Source organism: Lolium rigidum, chromosome 7 (genome assembly GCF_022539505.1).
Source record: "Lolium rigidum isolate FL_2022 chromosome 7, APGP_CSIRO_Lrig_0.1, whole genome shotgun sequence".
NCBI lineage: Eukaryota > Viridiplantae > Streptophyta > Magnoliopsida > Poales > Poaceae > Lolium > Lolium rigidum.
In genome coordinates, this window is record NC_061514.1 from 2,504,295 (window position 1) to 2,530,327 (window position 26,033).

General features: G+C 44.6%; 1 protein-coding gene across 1 annotated transcript; it reads right to left on the reverse strand.

The window, feature by feature from the left end:
- Positions 1 to 3,499: 3,499 nt before the first annotated feature.
- LOC124674990 (50S ribosomal protein L22-like) lies at positions 3,500 to 6,231 on the reverse strand. Its single transcript, XM_047211045.1, has 7 exons — positions 6,098 to 6,231; positions 5,858 to 6,010; positions 5,379 to 5,455; positions 4,955 to 5,113; positions 4,262 to 4,372; positions 4,087 to 4,153; positions 3,500 to 3,999 (listed from the first exon to the last, which is right to left on the reverse strand). The coding sequence occupies exons 2-7, from the start codon at positions 5,997 to 5,999 to the stop codon at positions 3,731 to 3,733; spliced, it is 825 nt and encodes a 274-aa protein (XP_047067001.1). The 5' UTR covers positions 6,000 to 6,010; positions 6,098 to 6,231; the 3' UTR covers positions 3,500 to 3,730.
- Positions 6,232 to 26,033: the final 19,802 nt, after the last annotated feature.

Consider the following 26,033-nt stretch of genomic DNA (forward strand, 5'->3'; position numbering starts at 1 on the left):
AGAAGATTTGTGCCCAACTTTAGTACTATTGCTGCACCTTTGAATGATTTAACTAAAAAGGGTGTTGTCTTTGAGTGGGGCGCAGCCCAAGATCATGCTTTTGATGAACTGAAACGATTATTAACTTCCGCACCGTTGCTTGCACTTCCTGATTTCAATAAGCAATTTGAGATTGAATGTGATGCTAGTGGTATTGGAATTGGTGGTGTGTTGATGCAAGAGGGTCGCCCCATTGCATATTTTTCTGAGAAACTTTCTGGTGCTAAGTTGAACTATCCTATTTATGATAAAGAATTGTATGCTTTAATTAGAGTTCTTGAGGTTTGGCAACATTATTTGTGGCCAAAAGAATTTATCATACATTCCGATCATGAAGCTTTGAAATACCCGAAAGCCCAATCTACTTTGCATAAGCGTCTAGCTAAGTGGGTTGAGTTCATTGAGTCTTTTCCATACATTATTAAGCATAAGAAGGGAAAAGATAATATTGTTGCTGATGCTCTATCTAGGAAGAATATGTTATTAACTCAACTTGATGTTAAAATTCCTGGTTTAGAGATACTATGTGATTTGTATGCCACTGATCATGATTTTGCTGAACCATATCGCTTATGTGCTCTTGGTAAAGCATGGGACAAATATCACATACATGATGGGTTCTTGTTTAGAGCTAACAAACTATGTGTTCCAGAATCGTCTGTGTGTTTGCTCTTATTGCAGGAATCACATGCTGGAGGTTTGATGGGTCACTTTGGGCGTGAGAAGACGCTACTCATGCTAGCTGACCACTTTTATTGGCCAAAGATGAGGCGGGACGTGGACAGGTATGTGAAGAGATGCATTACTTGCAACAAGTCCAAGTCCAAGCTGAAGCCTCACGGTTTGTATACTCCTTTACCGGCACCTACCACACCATGGGAAGATATCAGTATGGATTTTGTGTTAGGTTTGCCGCGTACTAAAAGAGGCCATGATTCTATATTTGTGGTAGTGGATAGATTCTCTAAGATGTCACACTTTATTGCTCGCCACAAGAGCGACGATGCGTCGCATATTGCTAACCTGTTTTTCGGGGAGATTGTACGTCTACATGGAGTCCCGAAGACTATTGTTTCGATCGTGACGTGAAGTTTATGAGCTACTTCGGAAGACGCTTTGGAGAAAGTCGGGGACAAAGCTGCTGTTCAGCACTACTTGTCATCCCCAAACTGATGGTCAAACTGAAGTGGTGAATAGAACATTGTCACAACTGTTGAGATCCATGATCAAGAAGAATCTGAAGGAGTGGGAAGAGTGTTTGCCACATGTGGAGTTTGCTTACAACAGGGCGGTACACTCTACCACGGAGCTGTGTCCTTTTGAGGTGGTGTATGGTTTCAAACCCATTACTCCACTTGACTTGTTGCCTTTGCCCATACATGAGAGAGTCAATATGGAGGCATCCAAGAGGGCAGATTTTGTGAAGAAAATACATGTGAAGACTAAAGAGTTGATCGAGAAGAAAGGCAAGAGCAATGCTGCAAGGAAGAACAAGAAGCGCAAGGAGATGTTGTTCAAGCCTGGTGACTTGGTCCAGGTACATTTTCGCAAGGATAGTTTTCCACAGACTGAGGAAGTCTAAGTTGAAGCCTCGTGGTGCTTGGTCCTTACAAAGTGATTGCCAAGATCAATGATAATGCATACTCAATAGATCTTCCAGAAGATGAGTTTGGTGTCAGTAATTCTTTCAATGTCGCTGATTTGACACCATATGACGGAGAAGACCTTGGAGCGTCGGGGTCGACGCCTTTTGAAGGGGGGGGGTGATGAGGACATCCCTACCTCACTACTACCTCCGTCATTGCAAGATGAAGATGAAGTCTGTGAAGCTCAAGTCCAATGAAGTTAGGATTGGACCAATGACACGAGCTCGTGCGAAGCTACTTAAACAACAGGTGAACTTGTTCCTAAACGATACTTTGATCAATGAGAATTTTATACTACCTAAGTCGTATTACTTATGTATGATCAGGTATGAGGAGGAACCAAGCATCGCACGAGGAGGAGAGGAGCAGCTGGACAAGAAGCTGGACGTGAAGCTGGACATGGAGCTGGACGTGAAGACATCCCATGGACGCGCGAGGAGGAGCGGGAGGAATGCGCGAAGGAGGAGTTCTTCGAGGCCGGTCTCGAGGCCCGGTCGGACCGGCCCCGGCGCCGGACCGGCCGGTCACAACCGGAATCCACGCCGGTGCCATCCGGGCCAATCCAGGGGCCTTAGCCGCCTCATCCGGTCCCAGGCCCGGTCCGACCGGATTCTGCGCCAGGCCAGCCGGTTTCAACCGGACGCGGCGCTCGTGCCATCCGGGCACTATCCCGTAAGCTCGGGAGCTTCACCCGGTCACCACCCGGTGCCAGGTCCGGTTTGAACCGGACCGGCCGGTCCCGAACCCGGTCGACCGGCCGCCAGACCGGCCGACTCCGAGTCTGTCTCGACCAGATCTGTTCTGGGTCGGTTATTTCCGTACTTTTTCGACCTGAGGTCGTCCCGAACGCCTATATAAGTCCCTGGGACGCCCCCAAAGTGGTTTTAGACCACGTTTAAGATAAACCCTAGTTCTTAGTTGTTTGCTATGCAAAACTATTGAATACCACTCTCCAATTCGTTGCGATCTGGAGTTTTATGCTACTGAAAGTTTGTGTGATCTGCTGTTCCATTGGGGATTAGAAGATTGCAATTTACCGCTTCGTGGTCGGCGGCTACGTGCGCAAGTGTGTGGAGTTGCGAATATCTTGTAGGGTTGAGATCTGTTGCATTGGCTACAGGAATCAATCGAGAGACTTCGTCGGCGTCATACAAGTTATCTACACCATATCATCGATTCCCTCCGCTGCAATCATCCATTGTGTTCATCACCACCGTCGCTTACTGAGAAGATCGGGCAACCCCTTATCAGCAATGTTGGCCAAGTTTAGCCAATGAAGATTGGCAACTTGGAGGTCTCTAATGGTCGCCCGATGAAGTTTGGAAGACCATTGCCCCCAAGGTAGCATGCATCAAACTCGGAGACGGTCTCTAATTTGATCTCCTGCAGGCAAACAATGTGACATGTGGAGGCCGCTATGTTCTCATGTACTGTGGTTCATCTATCCAGGTCATTTAACCCCCTGGGGTTCCAGCTTATGGTGTTAATTGGCTGTTCTGACCTGGGAAACATGTAGGCTTCTAAACAACTTACAGTAGTTCATGCAAACAGGAAACAACGAACGGAGCGCACTCCAGATAGCATCAGCAGGTTTCGTCTGGAACAGACTCCATGAAACAAAATCGGACGACTTCTGGAACAGGCTCCAGGCAGATGCCCTCCGTACCAAAGCAACGTAATTATGATCTGGATGTTGGTGCCAAGACCAGACTATAAAATGTAAGTGCCAAGAATATGGATAACCATTTATGCTGCTTGATTCACAAACACATACGACGACATCTATAGGAACAGACATGCTGAACAATACACCAGAGGAAAAGTCATTCGTTGTAAAGCAGAATCGACAAGTATCTTGGAAGGATTTCATACAGATGACACAAACAGAGCAAAGACTACTCAGGCAAATGTGACCTTCAATTATTTCACTTCAGAGCCATGGTCGTTCTTCAGTAAATCCAGATAACTAGAAGACTGAATATGCAGCTACTCTCCAGCTGCAGGACCAGAGTTGAAAGACAGATCCTGGAAAACGGAAACTCATACTACTCTGTGGCACCAGCCTCCTCTTTCCTTTTGCGAGCCCACTTGGGGCTGACCTCGATAAGCCGGTGGGGCATGAGCTGCTTCTCCTTCCGGGTTAGCTTCTTGTAGTTGCTAACTCTGAGTTTAGCAATTTTTGCTTCTTCCTCAGCTGTAGCCTCTCTGACCACCACTGTAAGTCTGCACCTAGGTCTCTCCATGACACCACACCTCCCTTTGGCATGGTAAGACAACCTCTTAAGATAAAGTCCTTTCCCAACAAAGGCCTCTTCTGCAGGGTCAAGGGTAGGGAGATGAAAGGAATGAGAATCAATTTATTGCAGATAGGAAGTAAATTTGCGATTCTTTGCAATCTTACCCACAAGAAGTTTATCAGGATCCAAACCGTGGTTGTGAGCTGCATTGGCGCGAGCAGAATGGATCACCTACAGTGGTTGGTAGGAAGAATTGTCATGAAAAACATCAATGATCACTCTCCATCACAGAAAGCAGTATAGTTACTTGAGTATGTACAATTCTTCTAATTACCCAACCTGGTACAAAGTTTTCGCAGCCCTTTTAACCGTCACTTGTAACTGTAACAACGCATCTTCCACGCGCATTCCTCGAACCAGCTTGGCTACCAGATTCACCTTCTTGGGACTCTAGAACAGCCAGAAAGATCAAGATGAACTAGAGAATTGAATATATCTTTATGTTTATGGCACTAGTAAAAGACTATGACCAGTACAACAGTTCATGACGTCTCCTGGGCTGCAATAATCTCCTACATGCTCATTGTTCCAGTGACGTGAAGTAAGCAAATATTATCCAACCAATATATACATATTTTAGGGAAAACCGATATATAACTTTTGCAATGAATAAAAGACATTTTGGTGGATGTTCAAAAACAACTGCAGCTTCTCCTAAAAAGAGGAATGTATATACTGAAAACTGTATAATTTCATCGTTACTACCAGTGTGATTTGCTATGTACCCATCAACGGACCGATATGGCCATCAGAAAGCGGCAAATCTCCGGAACTCATATTAAGCACATAAATTTGTTGTTTGTACGTCAAACAGCTCAATGAATGATACTGAGCATACAAGTTTGTTGTCGGTGACATAAATAATAAGGGGAAGTTACAGGAATTTCATACTCAACATGGCTGTCTCAGAACTGTCTTTACTCAAACTTTAGGAGAATTGAAGGAATAGAACTACTAGTGAGATGCTTTTACCTGCTTGATATCCTTCTTGATGGCTTGGACTTTCAGTTTCTTTACCACTGCGCCCTTTTTGTCTGTCTCTTCTGCACTACCCAGTGGAGATGTCAAAGGAGAAGAAACGGGAACCATAGCATTATCTTCAGCAAGCAAGTTTCTTGTGGTTGATATTCCCTACATTGAAATACGAATTGTCCATGAAAACACAGATAAAATACATGTCATTATGTTTTGTGACATCAAGGAATGTGATCATAATGGTGTCTATAAGTAAATGTAATAACAGTCACTGATTATGAAACCACTCTTCAGAACTGGATCAATGGCAGTCAATTGCAACGGGACAATATTAGTTACTACCAAAAGTAAAACAGTAGCCAATGGAAGGATATGCTGTTAAGTTTTAAGAAACTGAAGAAGACCAGGAAAAGTGCATTACAGCATTGCGGATCAGCTGATGGAAGTTGGATGGAATTCCCCTGGAGGTGTGTGCCCTCAACAAATTTGTGTATTGGCCTACACGGGTACAAGAAAAAAACGTTAGAAAGCTATCAAAATATCAAGAGTCAAACTACAATTATTACTAAAAACGATTCTCAACACAAGGCATAAACAGATAGGTGTGGATCCACCTTGAAGACTAATGTTTTGATAGTATGGAGCAACATCTTGTAGCTCATCAAAGCAAGGAAACAACTAAAGCAAACAAAGATCATAGTACCAACACAGTGTGTGGGTGTATGCAGCCTGCTGACGTTTGTTAAATAAGGCGTGAATAATTACTCAACACTAATTTGCCATTTTATTCCTACATTCCGAATCCCACATTTTCACTAGCCTCGACAAGCAATTACATAAATTCTACCAGAGCTGCCCAGTTGTACAGTGAGGAAATGAAGAGTGGGGACAGGCACGCACCCAAGCCAAATGGAGCATTGGCGGTCCTGCTGCAACTGCTGCTATAGCTGGCTGAGAAAACACGGCCATCCTGCTTCTCCGCCACCGCCGCGCCAATGCGGCGAAGAACGGCACGAGCGCCCGCCGCCCGCCAGCCTACCATTGACCAATAACCTGCGAGATCACTCCACACATCACATAAGCTGAATCAAGAAGCAGAGCAGCCACAACCAAGACGGGGCATGTGGGTGAAAGCCTCACCTGTGGTTTGCAGCGGCTAGTGGAAGGGGAAGGTCACCAGAGCAGCACAAGACGGTGAAGGAGCTGGACGGGCGAGAGGGCCGGCGAGAAGGACGACGACGACGATGAGCTGGAAGGCGAGAGGGACGGTGAGGAGGACGCCAAGAGGGAGGAGCGGGAGACAGCGCCGCCGCCGCCGCAGAGATGGAAGGGGTCGGGGTCGGCGATTAGGGCGCCCAAGATTGGGCCGAACCTGGCGAATCAGGATCATTTCAACTGGTGCCGCTAGGCCGCCCCGCAAATTTCTCTCGCGCGGCGCCACTGGGCCTGGGCCGACCGCGTTGACAAAACTGCCGCGCCGCGCGGCCCGCTAACAGCCCGCAAGATCGCATTACCATCAGTCGTGTGAACAATACTTCTTACTGGAAAAATCTTACAAAAACTGAAAATTTTGTTTTTGAGGCAATCTTACTCAAGGAAAAAAATAGCGCGCTATAACAAAATAGCGTGGGTCTAAAAATACGCTATTAGCATGCTATAGCGTGCTATTAACACGAATAGCGCGCTATAGCGCCAAAATAGCGTAGCATCGGCTCTTTAGATATGCTATAGCGTACTATTAGCGTTGGAATAGCGCGCTATTTTTTTCCATAATTCTTACTGAACAATACTACTACTTCTTTGATTCCTACTACTGCTAGTATATGTGCGTGAGTGACTGCTGCTACGTGCAATGAGTAGGGGCTGTGATCCTTTGATTTGGCCGCTGTGATTAGGGAAGGGGATATATGTCAATCAAACCAAAATTAACCAGGATATTACTATATGGATTGAACAATAGTTCACTTCTCATATCTAGCCGGATAGAGGCTGTACATATTCCTTCAAACATAACCAGGGTGGTTTTATTTCACTGTAAAATTTCAATCCAGTACTTGCTCCGCTACAAGCACACAATAAGTCCAACTGAAAAGCTGAATTAAGTGCGGCAATATGCCTAGGCACAAGGTTGTGATCTTAGATTTGTTTCAGAAATATAAATCACTCAACGCTGCTACAGAAATATAAAAGGCGTTGTGGAGTATTTGTTTATGTGCACTTTGTTTCAATAATTGCTTATATAGGAGAGCAGCATTTTGTAGACTGACAGACTGACAGTGAGCCCCATATGGGCTTACAAAAATACTCCTAGGTTGTAGTTCCACAGGTTACTGTCGGTTACACCACTCTTCTATTCTGTTTATGCTTCTGCGGTCACACAATCACAGGTTGCTTAACTTTGTTTCGTATTGTTAAGCAAAGATGTTTTATGCCAAATATCTTCTTTCATTCTGTCGGCTTGTTTGCTGGTAATTTTCATATTGATCAACACATCAAGATAAATACCCGCAGAGGCCCTCCTGAAGAAAGTTTCATGTGAAGAAATAGCTGCAGCTACAAATGGAAGAACCCAAGATCCAAGCCAAGGTAGTACATGCTTGATTCTGTAATAATTCCGTAATAAGTTTCCACGATGGTGGCAATCGGCTAAACTAGATATAGTGGATGATATCTTCTTTGTTTCCTTGCAATTGTTCCTAGATATAGTGGATGTAAGGCCCGCATAAAACATAAAAGACCCGCAAAAGCCCTGCCAAACAAGAGTTAATCTGATTTTATCGGGTACCACTACCTAGAGACCGACCTTTGAGAAGGGAAAAACCCATCCCGCGCGCGTGCTGTCGCGACTACACGTGTCGCGCGCGGAACGTGTCCCCGGGAAAAGACGCGAATCGTTTTCCGGGTTTGGTTTTTTCCCTTTGCGCTCCGGTAGACCCGTTAACAATATGCGGACCCGTTACGCTTCTTTTTCCCTTTACGCGCGCTGTACGTTTTCAAAAAATTGGGCGGGACTTCCTTTTTGGCTTTTTCCCTTTGTATTTCCGGGCTGTGAGTTTTACGGGGAATTAATGGGAGGGAGGTAGCACTTTCAAATAACATTTTTTTTTAAATTCCAACAGAGTGCTACAAGATGACATACGTCGAAGCGAGTGCTACGGCTCGGCTTCGCCTCGTATCAGGCGCCTTCGGCGCATCAAACATTAATAAACATAATGAATGGCAAACATATGTCGTTGTCCCCGTTTGTCGTTACCCCCATATGTCGAAGCGAGTGCTACGGCTCGGCTTCGCCTCGTATCAAGGCGCCTTCGGCGCATCAAACATTAATATACATAATGAATGGCAAACATATGTCGTTGTCCCCGTTTGTCGTTACCCCCATATGTCGAAGCGAGTGCTACGGCTCGGCTTCGCCTCGTATCAGAGCGCCTTCGGCGCATCAAACTATTGTTTTTTTTTTCTATTTTTTTCCTTTGGAAATATTTTCGTTTGATTTTCTCTTTTATTGTCTGGAAAGATTTCCGTTTTCTCTTTTATTGTCTGGAAATATTTCCGTTTGATTTTCTGTTTGTTTCTCTGGATATTTTTCTTTACCAATCGTTGTGAAGTACATCCCCGCCTTAGAGACGAGTACAGCGTAGGAACCAAGAGGAGTACGAAGGCCGTTGTTTCTCTGTTTGTTTCTCTTGATAGATTTTCCGTTTTGTCTAGCGCAGGTACATGTTCCAATAGCTGTGAAGTACATCCCCGCCTTAGAGACGAGTACAGCGTAGGAACCAAGAGGAGTATTCTCTGTTTGTTTTTCTTGATAGATTTTCTGTTTTGTCTAGAGCAGGTACATATTCCAAAAGCTGTGAAGTACATCCCCGCCGTAGAGACGAGTACAGCGTAGGAACCAAGAGGAGTACGAAGGCCGTTGTTTCTCTGTTTTTATCTCTTGATAGATTTTCCGTTTTGTCTAGCGCAGGTACATGTTCCAAGGGTTGTGAAGTACATCCCCGCCTTATAGACGAGTACAGTGTAGGAACCAAGAGGAGTATTCTCTGTTTGTTTTTCTTGATAGATTTTCTGTTTTGTCTAGCGCGGGTACATATTCCAATAGCTGTGAAGTACATCCCCGCCGTAGAGACGAGTACAGCGTAGGAACCAAGAGGAGTACGAAGGCCGTTGTTTCTTTATTTTTATCTCTTGATAGATTTTCCGTTTTGTCTAGCGCAGGTACATGTTCCAAGGGTTGTGAAGTACATCCCCGCCTTAGGGACGAGTACAGTGTAGGAACCAATAGGAGTATTCTCTGTTTGTTTTTCTTGATAGATTTTCTGTTTTGTCTAGCGCAGGTACATGTTCCAAGGGTTGTGAAGTACATCCCCGCCGTAGAGACGAGTACAGCGTAGGAACCAAGAGGAGTACGAAGGTCGTTGTTTCTCTGTTTGTTTCTCTTGATAGATTTTCTGTTTTGTCTATCGCAGGTACATGTTCCAATAGCTGTGAAGTACATCCCCGCCTTAGAGACGAGTAGAGCGTACGCAACAACAGAATTTCAGACATACGATACTAGCATTAACATTACAGTGTCAATAAATTCGAGGAGTTTCTCAAATATTACAGCGTCCGCACTAAGAGGAGCAGAAACTTATGCACCAACCAACATGGTTGTTCGAAAGAGTACACTTGTTACACATTGATAAACACTGGTTCGAAACATATGTTTGCGGAGTTTCAACTTTGCATACGTTACAAAAGTACAGACACTAAAAAAGTTGTAGGTAGTTCAAAGCAACTTCTTAGTACAGAGGTTTGAAAAAGAAAAGTATTGCATTCGCATCTTTTATCAAACTTCAGTTGTAGAAGTAAAAGTTTCCTGATGCTTCCACTCGGGCCATCATTTTGCACCTTTAAATCAAAAATTAGGAAAACATTATTTATTTTGTAAATTCACTACAACAACTTAATAATATTACTTTATTTTGTATTCAATGAGCAAATTAAATATTATCTTTATTTTTTGATTGTACCTGAATCCTTTGTTTTGGAGAAGCAGGTTACTTCGCACCTCGTTATGATACATTAACAAGTTTAAAAAACAATTTAAACGGTTGTTGTATTGGACATGTAGTTGAGGTTAACTCACATTTTTTCCACTTCTTGTTTTTTCTGCGAGTGCCTTCTTGAGTTGGAGATGCAGCTTCTTTGTCGACCTGGTTTTTTGTATTTAAATTTTGTTAGTCTTAAATTGTTGTACTTTTAACTTTAAATTTATGATTTGTAAGCAGTTCAATTAGTTAAATTTGAACAGAGACAACAAAAAATTGCAAGTGTGATTATGTCTTTTGTCGTACCTCATTATTTGCTATCCTTTCATCTTGCTGAATTTGCTTGCAACGTTCATCCTGTGCTTTCTTGAACAATGCGAAAGTTTGTCTGAGATGAAATGTTGTCTTCTGTAAACTTTCTATAACTTTAGCTTCGTTGTCAGAAATTTCTTTGACAGTAGTTGCTTGGTTTTCAGCAGCTGTTCCATTTTTGAGTCGGTCAAATGTAGTTGGTACTTTGTGTGATAGGTCGTATGCGCTAGTCAGCAAGATGTCAATCTGTTCCAATGTATCTTCTGATATACTGGTGTTTTCTTCTTCAATGGAACCACCAGTTGGAATGCTTGATCCTCTGAAAGTACGCTTTGCCGACATCATTTGGTCTTCATGATGCGGATACATTCTTTTCAGTGGATTCCTTTTCTGGTAGTAAACTATGTCATTTGGTGCTTTCCACTGTTATTATGAGAAAATGAAAACATTGTATTAACTTATGCAGTACGAGATATAATTAACAGAAAAGATAAAGGGTCATTGTAATTTTCTTACAGGTAAGTTTCCAAATATCCAGGTATTGGGGTCTTCCCCGCCTTTTTTAGCACGATCTGCTGCAGCGATGCTCTTTAGTTTTTCATAATCCATGAAGTGTGTACGAGGTGTTCTTGTGTCCAGGTCCGAAAGGCCTTGTTTCATACAACAGATCAAGATATAAAGAACTGGTGCTATGATGCAGCCAGGCAGGGCAGTCCATTTTGATTTAGATTTTCTGTACTGGATGACTGCTCTCTTGAGCTCATCTACAAGCAACTGACACAAATCCATGTCCTTCAACTTTGATATGTCCAGATTTTTTACCATTGCTGCCTCCCTTGACACACGGACAACTGTTCCAGGGCATATGAATTTCATGTACATAATCAACACAAATACTTTCAGAGCCAAATCGTCGTTTGCTTCGTCTTTAACCAACGAGTCTTAGGAGCTTGCGAAGGTCATCAGTATTCATATCCTCATTTTTCCTAAATCCAAGCTCAATTTTCAACTCATGTAATGTTTTGTCGTTGCCACTTTCTGATGGTCTAGGAGTTGTGTTTGAACCGTCTGGCAGCCCAAACAGCAGATGGATAGCATAAGAAGTAATCTCAATTACTTTGTTTGCTACTCCTAGATTCAGAGTCATGGTTGCTGGATCTATTCTATTCATAAGGAAGCAGGCAAGTCGGATATTAATGTTTTGCCTGATCTTGCTGTCAAGCAAAGGACCCAAACCTGCATCCCGAAGCCTTTTTATATGCCGTTCCTCCAATATTTCAACACAGGTGAATAGCTGTCTAAGTGAGCATCTTACTGTCTTGTTGATCGTTCTGGCCATAAAATTTATTTTTGCCTTTTTTGCAATCCTTTTTGCCTTTTCCTGTTTCTTGCCTTTATTTTTTTTATCTTCTGAATTTTCAGATATTTTCTGCATGATTAAAATCAATTGTGTTAGACAAAAATGTTTAACAATATAATAAATGCATTTATTTTGCATCCAATGTACTAAGAAAATACTCATATTTACCTCGTTGTATTCATCGTTTTCTTCAACGGTGGTGTTGTTCTCTTCGTTGTCGTCATGCTCAGCGTGATGTTTGGTATTGCGAGACGATTTTCTTATTGCGGCGGCGTTTTCGATTTCTTTCCTTCTTTGTCGATTTTGTAGGCTGTGTTTTTTCTTCTTCATTGATATTTGGAGCACTTTGGCTAGAGCTGGTGACTACTCGTCTCTTTTGTAGATGACAATCGTTTGCTTCTCCTTGGACTTTTAGAACCAATATCGGCAGTTTCGGACTCTTTTTCCATTCTTGCTGCCTCTTTCTCTCGATGATATATTCTTGTGCTTTCTTCCTGCAAGGCTATTCAAATTGTTTCTGCGAGGAGGCGGTTTGACTCGTTGTTGCAATATTTTTAGAGCAATCTGCGCTTGTTCTTGCTTCACAATTTTTCCTTTTAGAGTGTATATTTGCATTTAATGCATTTATGTTGTCTTGATCTTCTGGGAACACAACCGCCAGTGGCTTCAAGTTTAGTGGGGCAATTGGAGCTTCCTCGTGATTTATAGTGGCTGCAATAATATTGCAGAAATCATCTATCCAAAGGTTAATACATGGAAATCGTATTTAAAATTTAATATAATAGTTTGAAGCTATTATAGTCTTATATAGACGCGTTTTAGTTGTAGAGACGTTTTAGTTAATCTTAAACTCATTGTCACGGATGATAAGTACCGGAAAATTTTTATATTAGAAATTTTGAATTTTTTTGTTTTGATATGATTTAAAGATAAGCCTGTTTGACTTCAAAAGAATCATAAGAGTAACACATTTTTGCATTGATTGATAAGTTTGTACATTACCTTCATTCAAGGACGGTGATTCCTGCTGACTTGTCATACCGGAGTTTTGCTATTCTTCCTGAAATTGAAATGCAAAAATCTGCATGGGAGGAAAGCAATTGTTTAAGTTTATCATGGAAACTATTCTTAAATTAATTTTGTTAAGATGAGTGCCATAGCGCACTTTCACACATAAAGCCGTGATTATGTTTTAATTTGATAAGGCAATATGTGCAGGGGGTTAAAGTTATTATTTAAATTTTCCTTGGTTTCTACTCATGGTTACACACATATTGCTGTAGTTTTGCCTTAGATTAATAAGGTTTGTACCCGGAGATACAGAGTGCATTACGCTTCTAAAACTGTTTACAACGATAGATTACTAAGCAAATAAATATTTAATAACGAAAGGTCTTCTTTATACGCAGATGCCATTTATTTCTTTAATTTCTATTCCATTGGAGAAGAAACTAAAGGATGAGCAATCGGTTGACTTGATCCATACTGTGCCCGAACTCACAGATCTGAGATCTCTAAAGGCACGCGCCGTCGCGGATTGAAGTGTGGCCGGCGGAGTCGGCGGAGTGAGTAGAGTAGCCACTGTAATCCCCGCAGCAACAACTCAGATCTCCACAGCTTCCGTCACCGCTGGTCGATGAGGAGGAGGGGATTGTAGAGAGGATAGGTGTTTGGCTGCTCGCTAGGGTTTGCCCTCACTTTTTGCTTGACCGGTGATGGGGGAAGAAATGGGAGCTGCCACACAGTCTATTTGTTCTAATTTGTATATAAGGAATACAGTTGTGGAGACAACGAATTCAGGCATCGTAGTGCAGTCTGTTGCTTGATGGGAAACTAACCTCGGATGGAGCAGCAGTGGAGACTTTCTTGATTCTCCGACAAGTTCTTGTACGGGGTCGGCCTGTACCGCGTCCTTGCGCTGAGTTCTTCCGTGTGTGTTTGAGTAGATTAGAGTTGAGTATGTAGGTTTTTGCCCTAATACAGTTCTAATATAGATGTAGAAGACGAATTTGGTTGATATTGTGGGACCCACCACGTCAGGTTTTTGCGGGATTTTTTGATATTTTGAACAATACCACTTATACTCTAACGACTTAATTCATTATTTTAATAATGGATATTATTACCAGGTTGTTTCTTTTGGTATTTGTTGCAGCTTTTTTTTTTTAGATCAGTTTTGCTGGGGATATTACAGATGCGGCGCGAAGATCAAATATTGTATCTTTTTGGTATTAGTTGATAGTTTCTGTTTTCTGTGATATCTAATGTTGCTGATATTATGTAGTTCGTTTGTGCTGTATGCGCGAGTACAGGCGTGGCACGAAAACGGGTACAGATTGTTGGTAAGGGTTGAACAAAGGTTGCACATGTACCTCCGGTGGCATGTGGCAGGACGCGTGACACGTTGCTAGTATCTTCGCCGCGAATGCGGAACGGCAGCTTGCTGTGGTGCCGTTGGATCTGCCTCGAGAGAGGAATCGTCGAGTCTCATCCGTCGCTCCGAAAACTGTTCCCGACTGGAGACTGTGGGGAGCTCATTCATGTCCCATCCGTCGCCTCGGAATCTGTTTTCGCTCTCTATATAGATTGCGTGGAGCTCTCCATAACTTCCTGTGCTTCTCCGTTGCTCCAATCCACCAAAGTCTTGTCTTGTTCATCTTTTTCAAGTTGTTTCATCTACGGTAGGTATGACGTCCAATTCCACGGTCAGCAACCTGAAGCGGGGACGCGGTCGCCCTATTGGAAGCAAGGACAAGGTCCCCCGGGCGTCGAGGAAGTTGAAGGCTGCCGCTGCCCCGCCTGCGGATGTACCGAGGCCCAGTGGGGGCGTCACTGCCACCGGCGAGAATTGCCTCGTGAGCGTCGCGGCCGCCGCGTCCGCCGGTGCCGTAACAACCTTTTGGGTGCCACGGGACATTCCGGCCGTGGCCGTCGTGGAAAATAAGCCGCCAGTGAAATGCTCGTGGAAGGAGGTGTCGATGACCTTGTCACCGGCGCACGAGTTCTTGGTGTTCGTCACCGTCCCAGGACTGATGAAGCTGAGGCTTCCGGTCGCCTTTGCCAAGGCGTACGCGCGGTACGATCCGGGCTATGCACTCTTGCGAGAGGCGAGTCCGAAGCAGGAGCCATGGAAGGTGTCGACTGTCTGGGAGCATGGAAGCCTGTACCTTGCTCGGCGATTGGGGCATGTTCGCTGCTCTCTACGGTCTTCGGTCCGGGAATGTCCCGTCGTTTCGCCACGGGGAGGACACTCGCTAGCTTCGTTGTCAAGGTCTTCAACAACGAGGCGTGCCGCGTTTCATTCCTCCCACTGTTGGTCTAGTATTAGCGACGTCGTCTACAACGAATCTGGTTGTGGAATCTTCTGATTTGTTTCACTCTTCGTTCTTGTATTCTGTTCTGTATTTCCGTATGATGTAATTTTCATGGTATTACTGAAGTTGCAAGGATTTCTGGGTACTTGTTTTTTTGAATTTGTACTTCTTGGTTTTGTTCTTATTCAAATGGTATACATTCTTTACGAGTACTGTGGTAAAACTGTCATAAGTACAGCTGTTCAACGGGAACGAGTAGAAATATCGTGTCTGTTGGTTTTAGATAATAATTTCTCTTTCTTGTAGGTACAAGCTGCTAAGAGGGCGGAGTACAAAAATGAAATTGACGGGAGTACATCTGATTTACGAAGAGCAACGAGCAGATTGTTTCGTTTGTTTTTGTTCATGTTTCATTTTATATAAGGTATATATTGTTAATAGCCTGGAGTAGTCCGTGGCAACTGAAAGGAGTACAGGTGCTGCATGGAGAGGGGTACGAGATTGTTTCTGTTGGTATAGTTGGTTTCTTCGGTTCTAGGGGATAGGTACAGTTAGTAATATCGTAGAGTACAGTGTTACAACTAAATCGAGGACAGTTGTGTCATGGAGAGGAGAACCAGATTGTTTCCGTTGGTTTCTTCTGTTCTATGTGATAGGTACAGCTTGGTAATAGGGTAGAGTACAGCTGATCCCGCTTGATAGTTATGGAGTACTCGTCCAATCGAATCACGAGTACTAATACATAGTATGTATAAGTACCTAACGATGTGCCGCATAGGTACATTTATGTTGTTGATGGAGTGCTAAACCAGACAGGTGCATCGTACTCGCTGTACAAAGCATGATGCATAAGTATGGTTGCATAGTATGCAATCGATGCGTAAGTACGGTTACATAAAATGAAATGGATTATTTTAATGCTATGTATTAAACTTATTTTTGGAACCGATGGACGACCCCTTGATCCTCGTGAATCGCTTTCACCCCCACTACTTTTGACGGTTTTATAGGTGTTGGCGCATAAGTGTTTTTCATGGTCTATAATTAGCAACCGCTACTACTAACTCGCCAACTCCAGTCCTTATATTCTCGAACATGAACATTTCCTTGTGTCGCTACCACATCATCCGCCGAGAAACAACAACATACCGCCGTACAGGAAAATCCACTCTTTTTCTCTGCAATCATCATCAATGGAGCAGGGTTCTTCCTCTCTCGTTTCTGAGATCGCTTCTGGTCCATTGACCCATATCAGCGCTCACTCAGACGTCATCACCGTTGCTAGAATGTCCCGAGGTATGCCGTGTATGCGCAATGCTATCCGTGAGGATGCAAGGTTTTCTTTTGGATCGCCGTGTCTCGTCGCATTCCGATCCTCGTTCATGGCCTGCCGATCGCACCGAACAGGTATTCATTGTTTTCCATTGATTGCATGAAAATGTTTGTGTACTGTATTTTACACTAGATAATTCGTAAATTCGCAGGGTATTGACGCATCGCTAATGCCACTGGACTCTCCTTCCGCAAAAGCATTTGTTCCTTTTACACAGGAGGGGCCTGGCGACAAGCACCGGGTTGGTTCCAATGGCGAATGGGTTGCGGTTGTTCGGGAGCAAGCACGGTGGTCTCTCGCTAACGTCTACACGGATGAGGAGATCCCTCTCGCCATCCGTTCGTAACGTTGGCATCGTTCCCGATGGGCCTTTCTTGTATCGGTATGATTTGGCACACATGCGGTTGTTGAAGATTCGGATAACTCGCTGAACCATACAGGGTTGGAAACAAATGGAACTACTATGTCATAGCAGTGTTTGATAAGATAATTGCAATCATGCGTGGTGGTAGTAGGGACGTGCAGTGGAGGATCCTTCGCAATGATTACCTTGCACCTTCAAGGTATGTTGATGCCATTCTTACGACTGGTAGGATCTACGCTGTTACTGCACCCAGAGGGGACGTCCTTGTTTGGGAACCTACTATTTGGGGTTAGTTTTTGATTTCTGTGCTTATAGTTTAATTTTTTCTTTATTTTTGCTCTTATTATTTTTTATTGCGTAATGTTCTTTGCATGACGTTATTCCTAGTTATGTAATATCTGATGTATCTTAACTACATCTAAACAAATAAACAGGTGCTGGTGCTGCTCCTCGGGTGATAGCTGCTCCAGAGATTATTGAGCAGCCAAACTTACATGGTGCTGTTCATGATGGTAACAACATTCCTCCCGGCACGTGGTTCCTTTCTCCGGGGCATGAAGGCACCATTCTTTGGATTAATGTTAGAGGTCATGGTGAACCCAGTGAAGGTGATCCCATGGATCATATGGGTAGGGCGCTACTGAATTACCCGTCGATGCGTTGTCATGTTTATGCAAGAGATTCTTACAATGAAGACCCCGTCACACCAAATTGGGTCGGGCTTGAAGATCCGCAAGGCACTTCGTGTTCGTTGGTATAAACTACCCTTTTCTCGCTTGGTCCTCCCGATGAAGCTGGTGTCGACGGTGTCCATGCAGCTCCGTTTTCACACCGGATCTGTGTGTTTGCTACTCACAAGCGTTTCCACCAAGTACCACAGCCTGTTCCAGATTGGTGCAGGATGTCGACCAATGGTGGAGTTGGCATTGGTTCTACTTTTGAGTATGGTGTGGCTAATCGGGGTGATATTGTGGAGTCTCCTATGTGGTTTATTCCTACTTTGCCGGTTGTAGTGTGGGGATTTGGCTTTTAGAGATGAAGAAGTGTCCGAGAACTCTATTAGTGTCGCTAGTGAAGTATTTTTAAGTCGGTTCTATTGCGGATGTGTTCTTTAAACCATGGGTTGAATTTGTATTAAAGTTTGTTTCAAGGATGTTTTATTCTTATATGTTCCTTTGTTTGTGTTGTATTGAAGAATCTTATATGTAGTATTGTAAATTTTAACGGACTTCGGTTATTCAAGATGTTGTTGTTCTTAACTCGTTTATTTATCTCGTTTATCCACACCTTTTCCGTGCCGAGTGTGGTGGAGTACATATGTTACCTTAGTACAAGTACAGCTGTGGCACCAACAAAACCATCTATATAATAATATATGTAAAATTGGAACCATTTTTGTTTGTACTAAAAGTATCATGGTTTGTTCCTCTAAACATGTTTTGTTACATTAACCTTTAAACATAGTCTGTTAAATGAGTCGCCTGTTAGAGCTGGTTCACCACCGGCACGACGACTCTTACGGCATCATCTCCTCCAGATCGTTGAGTCCTCTAACCGCCATCTTCCGCGATGTGTCATCCTCACCCCTGAGATCCAAACATTGCCCGCGCCGCCGCAATTTGCTCCTCTAGGCCCTGCCCGACAAGTGTGCCCACGATGATGCTAAACATATCTCGCAGTAGCGTAGCTTCCGTCACGGCTTCGTCCGACGCTTCTCCTCTGCCATCTTTGGCTATGTTGAACTTTCATAATTTAGATGTCTAATTCAGGACCAGGAAAGTAAAATTGACACAAGATTACCTATGGGAGTTTGGGGGAGAGGGGAGAAGCAAAAAAAACTACAGGAGGGGGGACGCTCCTGCGCTGCCGCCTTCCTCTGGATGCGAACCTCGCCGCCGACCCTCCTCCGCCCCCCCGCCGCCGCCTTCCAGGCCTTCCAAAGCGCGGCGGTGGGTGCGGATGTCGTCCCCAAGCAACTCGCGCAGTGGGGCGCACGCTCGGAGTCGGCCTCGCGAAGATCCACGAGGAGCCGGTGCGTTGGAGCGAGACCTCCACGACAACCGGGTCCGCCGCTTCTACCTCCTCTACCTCCTCCGAGCCTCGCCGGAGGAGCGCGTCGCCATGTGCGAGCCTCGTTGGCTGGCGGCCGCCGCTCCCCCACGATCTCCCGCGGCGGATCCGGTACTTGGAGGCGCGAGTGGCGGGCCGGAGAACGTGGGGAGGGATTCCTCCCCTTGAGCCCCTCGATGGCGATGCGCTGCCCCGATCCGCCCCGGACCAAGCGGATGGTGGAGTTTCGAGGCGCCATGCCCCGTTCATCGGTGGGATCGGACCGGTGAGGATTCCCGGGCGAGCCCGTACACTGTTCAGCCGCGGGAGGAGTGCCGGCGGAGTGATTTCGCTACCCCACCCTCGCCGACTAGCCGCGCCTCCTCGGTTTCTACTCCTCCGTCGCTCCGAGGCTCCCAAATCGCACCACATTGCTCGCCTCGTCTGGAAAATCTGCTCCGGCCTCTTCCCCGTGCTGCTCGCCGTCTGACGCTGGCGTTCACGGATCATGGAGATGAGGATGAGGCAGGCGGCCGCACAGCTGCGTCCCCGCATGCCTATTCCGAGCGCTCGGTCCTCCGATTTCCTGCCTCGACATCTTCTGGAGATTTGGGTTGGATCGGGCCGACGAACTCCCAGGAAGAAGAAAAGAGACCTGCGTCAGATCATCAGGTTCATTGGTTCATTGATTCCTTCTTCTCAGAGACTGGGTCAGACTGCGGTATTGGAGCACAGGATTTCCAAGCGCAAACTAAGGTCTGTGGCAGAATGCTCATTGGGGCCAGGCGGTGTTCCGCAGCCTTCCTCGGCCTCGGCCGCAGATGATGGTAGGACCAATTGCAGATGGGCACCGTTCAAAGTTGGTTCAATCACAATCAGCGGCGCCGGAATTGCGTCTGAAACTGCCTCCGTCGTTAGATCCGCGGGGGGAGTCTGTGGTTTTCAGCTTCAGGGACGCAATTGCTGCAGCAACTCTGATCGCTTTGAAGGAGGGATCAACCAACATTGGGAGGAAAACTGCAGAAAGCTTGGATTCAGAAAGTGTTGTAGACAGGGCTTGATCCCCCAAGCATGCCTTGATTGCGCGGGAAGCAATGATGCTCGGCTTATTTCAAGAAAAGAAAGGAGGCTCACGTGTAAAGGTGATAAAAGTGATAAAGGTGACAATGATGCTGATAAGGCTTGGGGATATTTCTTTGGGCAAATCTGGGATTCCACGGATGTCGCCGCTCCTAGGGTTTCTCCTCCTCCCCTTAAAGCGCCGCCACCTCCAATCCTTGTCTGGATCAGACGTGAGTTGGTCCTGAGGGGAAGTTTTGCTTCCTCAGATTGCTTTCCCATTTCTGATGAAGATGATCTTTCCCAACCAGCTCTTCGCATTTGTCTGAGCGATCAACCTTGGAACTCCCTGCCTAACCTCTCTTTCTCTAGAGTTGCTGAGATCTGCGTCATGTCAGAAAGGGGTAGAGGTCGTGGGAAGAACAGAGGAGGAAGAAGTGGTAGAGGAGGAAATTGGCAACAACAGCAATTCCCTCAGATGCCGCCGCCAGCTCCTTACAGTATTGGGTTCCAACCTCAGATGGTTCCCCCCCAAGGTTTTGCTGGAAGCTTCCCCCCTTACCAATTCCCTCCTCAATGGCAGCAGTTCCCTGGTGCTTTTCCCCTCGACGGAGTTTTCCCCAATCAATTCCCCGGTGCTTGGCAGCCCCCGGCATGGCACCTGTACCTTCGCCTCGGCAGCGACAACAGCAGCGAGCCCCTCTGAAACAGAGCAAAGAAACAAAAGCTCAGAAGAATCAGCAGAAAGATAAAGAGGTAGTCAAAGCTACAGGATCTGATGGAAAGTCTCAAGATGGAGCCTCTGTTACTTCCAATGGTTCTGGTTCCACTGCTACTGGGAAGCTGGATCAATATGAAAGCATTGAAAGCCTCTGTTCTGCTCTGATAATGAAAGCATTGATCATCTCTTTTTCCAATGCATTGTGGCTAAGCAAATTTGGAAATTCATATCTAGTGTTTTCAACATTAATGTTGGATATGACTATCTTTCGTTGCTAGATTTTGGGTGGCAAACAAGAAACACCCAACTTTGAATTCTATTTGTGCTGCCACTTTTTGGTGCATTTGGAAATTTCGTAATGATATGATCTTTAATGGACAAACATGGCTTAATTTGCACCAGATTCTTCGGATGATCTTATTGTCAGTCAGACGATGGAAGATCATCTTCAAGGACCACATGCTTCCCCTCGCCGACCACTTCTGCGACCTGACTTTGAAGGAGACGCTGGCAACCTTCAGCATCGAGGGTGGCTAGATGATGGCGGTAGTCCACCCCCTCCTTCAGCTAAGAAGAAAGCGCTGCCTGGCACCTGGGTTACCCCTACATCAACCTTGGAGGCGGCCTTATGCATCTCTCCAGAACCGGCTGAAGCTTGATGTCTGTCAACTGGTGTTCCTTCTGGTGCAGTTCCCTCTTTAAAAAGGAGAACATTTAGCCGTTATCTAGATGCTAAGTTTGTTTCTGTAAATCGGGGAGACTAAGTTACTGTCTATCTTCTCTCTAGTTTCAGATCCTTTCCTTTCTGGATCTTTTACTTTTGGCATGTAAGGAACCTCGGGGCCGTTTGTGGTTTCGTTGATTTTATCAATGGAACCGGGGAGGGGGTCCTCCCTGTTGATCTAAAAAAAAATGGGAGTTTGGGGCTCACCACGAGCGGACTTATAGTATATCGGCAATTCTGAATATCCTGTTATAGTTCGCGCCGTGCCGGTGCCGAGGAGTGGATAAACCTAACCCTAACCGTGTTTGGCGATCAGTCGAATTTAATAATGCCTTGAAAATCATCGGGAATGGGAGAATATTATGTAGTACTGGTAGTACTAGTATTTGTTTAATTAGATAAGAATTGCAACACAAAGGATGACATATCATAGTGGTTCGAAGGTGTTACGCATAGGTCGTGAGTTCAACTACTCTTACGTGTCATTTATGTTGAGGTAAAACTGAGTGTGGATATGAGGTGATGTGGGACAGTTTAGTAACAGCGGTTGTAATTGTTAGTAAATTGTGTCACATCATCTTCTATCCAACACCTGTTGTACATTTTTTTATTATTATTATTATAACAGGTGATATAATCATTTCATTTGTAATGTAAGAGCATCTGCGCCCCCGAAATAGTTGTCGGCAGAGACGTCGGCACTTCGCTCCTCCCACCACTGATGTTGGCCTGGCTAGCACCAGCGCTGGCTTGCCGCCTCCCGCCACCGCCATGCCTCCTGGCGATATAGTCGTTCCGCCTCCTTGAATGCTAGTTGTTCCTCCTCCTACCGCTTCTACTGCTCTTTCGTTGACCCCACTACTCCGCCTGCTGCCGTGCGTCCTACGAGTTGTTGTGCTTCCTTGCGCTCTCTTCGCTCCGCCTCCTAGCTCTGCCTCTCGTACGCGACATAGGCACCTACGGTTGCTCGATGGTGTCATCTCCTCCGACGCCTCATACTATGCAAGTTGTGGTTCCGCTAACACGACTTATACGGCCGTCTCTAGCGCCGCGTCGTCGCACGAATCGAACATTGTTATATTTCTAGGGTTTTTGAACCAATGAGGCGGGAGGGAGGGATAATATAGAACGTCGGCTAGGCAGGAAACCTCCCGCACCGTGTCGTGTCCGGGAGAATTTCCGCGCAATGTAGTGGATAAAAATATGTCATTTGTTAGGTATTTAATGTAGTATATGGTAGTGTGGCAGATACTACATCGGAACGGTGCTTCCTGCTAGACATGGTATGGCCGAATCAATTGAAGCACGTGTCACATCTAAAGTGCTAGGAACACAACGATCGCAAGAACAAAAAAAAAGGAAGCACTTTGTCGGTCAACGTCCTGCCGTTTTGTTGATAACCCTATAGGATAAGTAGGGAAAATTAATTATAACCATCCCTCCTCACGCCTTCCTTATTCGCACGTCCGTACGTCTGCACGTTTGCACGTATAACTCACAGTTATTATTTATTAAATGTAATTAATCCGCTTTTAGGCTATCTGGCTGTTCACATCCGAATGAGGGAATATAATTCGGCAGTGATGTTTTCTCACTCATCGTCACCACGTTAATCTTCTATAAAATAGAACCTCAAACCAAGCCAGATAAGTGTCAAAACCATCATTTGAATCATTTTCTTCTCCCATCGTTATGTCTCGCCAAGGAAGTGACACCGTATATTCGTTCGAGCATCTCTCAATGGATTTCAAGGTCACTGTAACTACAAGGTCTGCAACAATGGAGAAGTGGATATACCGCGTATCAGAAGATTTCCTTTGCGACGCCGGGCCAAAGATTGTTGGTCTTGATTGCGAGTTCACTGACAAAGTGAAAGGAATAAAGCAGAAACATCTTCCAGAGGATAGACGGCAACGTGCAGCGGTTTTGCAGCTATGTGTTGCCAATGACATCATTCTTTTCCAGGTATCACGAATTAGACCATACTTTTTTTCTACCAAATGTTCCGAATTATATTCGTCGTTCATCTTTATTTTCGATTTTCTCAGATATTTCACGCAACAAAGGTTCCAGATTTGTTAAAGAAATTCTTGAGCTCGGCGAAGGTCTGTTTTTTTGGTGCAGCAATTGATATGGATCGCAGGATGCTGATGCCGTACGGATTAAAAATCAGGTGTGCCTTCGACTTGCGAAGATGATCAATATCCATAAACTAGGTCAAGGTGTTAAGAATGTAAGAATACCATCACTCTATGACCTGTCAAATTCCGTGTTGGGGACAAGTTTGGAAAAGAAAGGTGATTCGTGCAAGAAAATAAGAGAGGAAGGTTGGGCAAGCCCCGAATTAAGGTTTGAGCAGGTCAAATATGCAGCCTTGGATGCACGGCTAAGCTTTGAAATTCCTAGGAAAAAATGGGCAATTAAGGGATACGATATTACTGGATAAATTTACAATGTATGACTGATACTGTTATCATTCATATGATTTACTGTAATGTGTTTATATACAATTATTAATCAATGTAATGTGTGTTAATGTGTGATTTGGATATTGAAATTTTCTTTTGTATATCGATCTTGGGTTGAGCGGTTGTATTGGCACGAGTATAGCTGCGATAAAGTATGAGTACCGGTTGTAGTACGTACATTCGATAAGGGCCTTAAGTATACCCGCTTTTAGTCCGGGATACGAGTGCAAGTTGTATCGAGTATAGTTGTGAAGGGCGCACGAGTACGGATTGGGAAGCAATAGGAGTACATAAGTGTTTATCTATGTTCGAGCATGTTTTTTGTTCACTCGGGCGATCTAGTACGAGCATGTTTTTTTGTAAAGATTACGGTGGTGAAAGGTGCGTGAGTACAGCTACGGTGCGAAGAGTATTACAAGCGTGTTTCTCCATGTGTTCTCGCATGATCCGTGTTCTCCGGAAAGGTACGAGTGCCGAAAATCGTCGAGTACGGTAGTGAAGGCTGCACGAGTTCATATTTGGCACCGAGTAGAATACATGAGTGTTTCTCTATGTTTTTCGCAATGATTGGTTTCGTTGTACAATACAGTTCTTTAGGTTGCACGAGTTCAGCTTTTACGACAGGAAGTGGAGTGCAGGAGTGTTTCTCCATGATTTCTTCAAGTTTTGGGTTCTTTGGCAATGTACAGGTGCCACAATGGGTCGAGTACAGTTCTGTAGGTTGCACGAGTTCAGCTTTTACGACAGGAAGTTGAGTGCAGGAGTGTTTCTCCATGATTTCTGCAAGTTTTGGGTTCTTTGGCAATGTACGGGTGCCACAATGGGTCGAGTACATTTACGAAGGTTGCACGAGTTCAGCTTTGGCACCAAGTCGAGTACAATAGTGTTTCTCTATGATTTCTGCAAGTTTTGTGTTCTTTGGGAATGTACGAGTGCCACAATGGGTCTAGTACGAGTTCGAAGGATGCACGAGTTCAGCTTTGGCACCATGTTGAGTACAAGAGTGTTTCTCCATGTTTTACGCAAATTTTGGGTTCTCCGACAAGTTACGGGTGCCCCAATGGGTCGAGTACGGATGTGAAGGTTGCACGAGTTCAACTTAAACAGCAAGTTGATTACAAGTATGTTGCTCCATGTTTTCAGCAAGAATTTGGTTATGCGTGGGAAGGTACGAGTGCCACAATGGATCGAGTACAGATGTGAAGGTTGCACGAGTTCAACTTAAACAACAAGTTGATTACAAGTATGTTGCTCCATGTTTTCCGCAATATTTGGGTTCTTTGTGAAGGTACAGATGCCACAATGGATCGAGTACGAGTTGTGAAGGTTGCACGAATTCAACTTAAACGGCAAGTTGATTACAAGTATGTTGCTCCATGTTTTCAGCAAGAATTTGGTTATGTGTGGGAAGGTACGAGTGTCACAATGGATCGAGTACGGTTGTCAAGGCCGAACGAGGTCAGCTTTGACACCAAGTCGATTGCAGGAGTGTTTCTTCATGCTTTCTGCAATATTTGGGTTCTTTGTGAAGATACGAGGTGCCACAACTTGTCGAGTACGGTTGTGAAGGTTGCACGAGTTCGGGTTTTACAGCAAGTCGGAGTACGGAACTGCTTTTCTTCATGTTTTCTCCAAGATTTGGTTTCTCCGGGAATATACAGGTGTCACAATGAATCGATAACAATTGTGATGGTTTTAAGAGTTCATCTTTGGCACCAAAAGAGGATAACGAGGACTATTTCTCTATGTTTTTCATCATGTTTTTTTGTTCACTCGGGAAGTGACGGTGTGAGCTGTATCAAGTACATTGGTGAATGTTTCGCGAGTACACACTCGGAAGTTATAGGAGTACGTGAGTTTTTTTTCATGTTTTCTACATGTTTTGGGTTCTCTAGGAAGACACAGGTGCATGGGATGAATACAGTCGTGAAGTTTGCATGAATACGGGTTTAGCACCAAAAGGAGTACATGATCTGTTTCTATATGATTTACGCAAGTTTTGTTTTCTACGATTAGGGACGAGGTGCTAGAAGGGTCGAGTACAGTTGTCAACGTTGCACGGTACATATTTGTCACCAACAGGAGTACATAGTGTTTATTCATGTTTTATCGAAGTTTTCGGTTCTCTGGGATACATAAGTACTGATATAAAAAGTACATCACTGCAGCATATTCACTAGTATGCGACTCATCAGTAAACACCAGATAAAAGGGCAAGTTCAACACAAGTACTTACTTGTAAAATGCATAAAAAAAAACTGGATTATAGTGTATACAAAGTTCTACACGATATAGGTTTACAGTACACGATGAAGGTCCAACACAAGTAGTAAGATCTA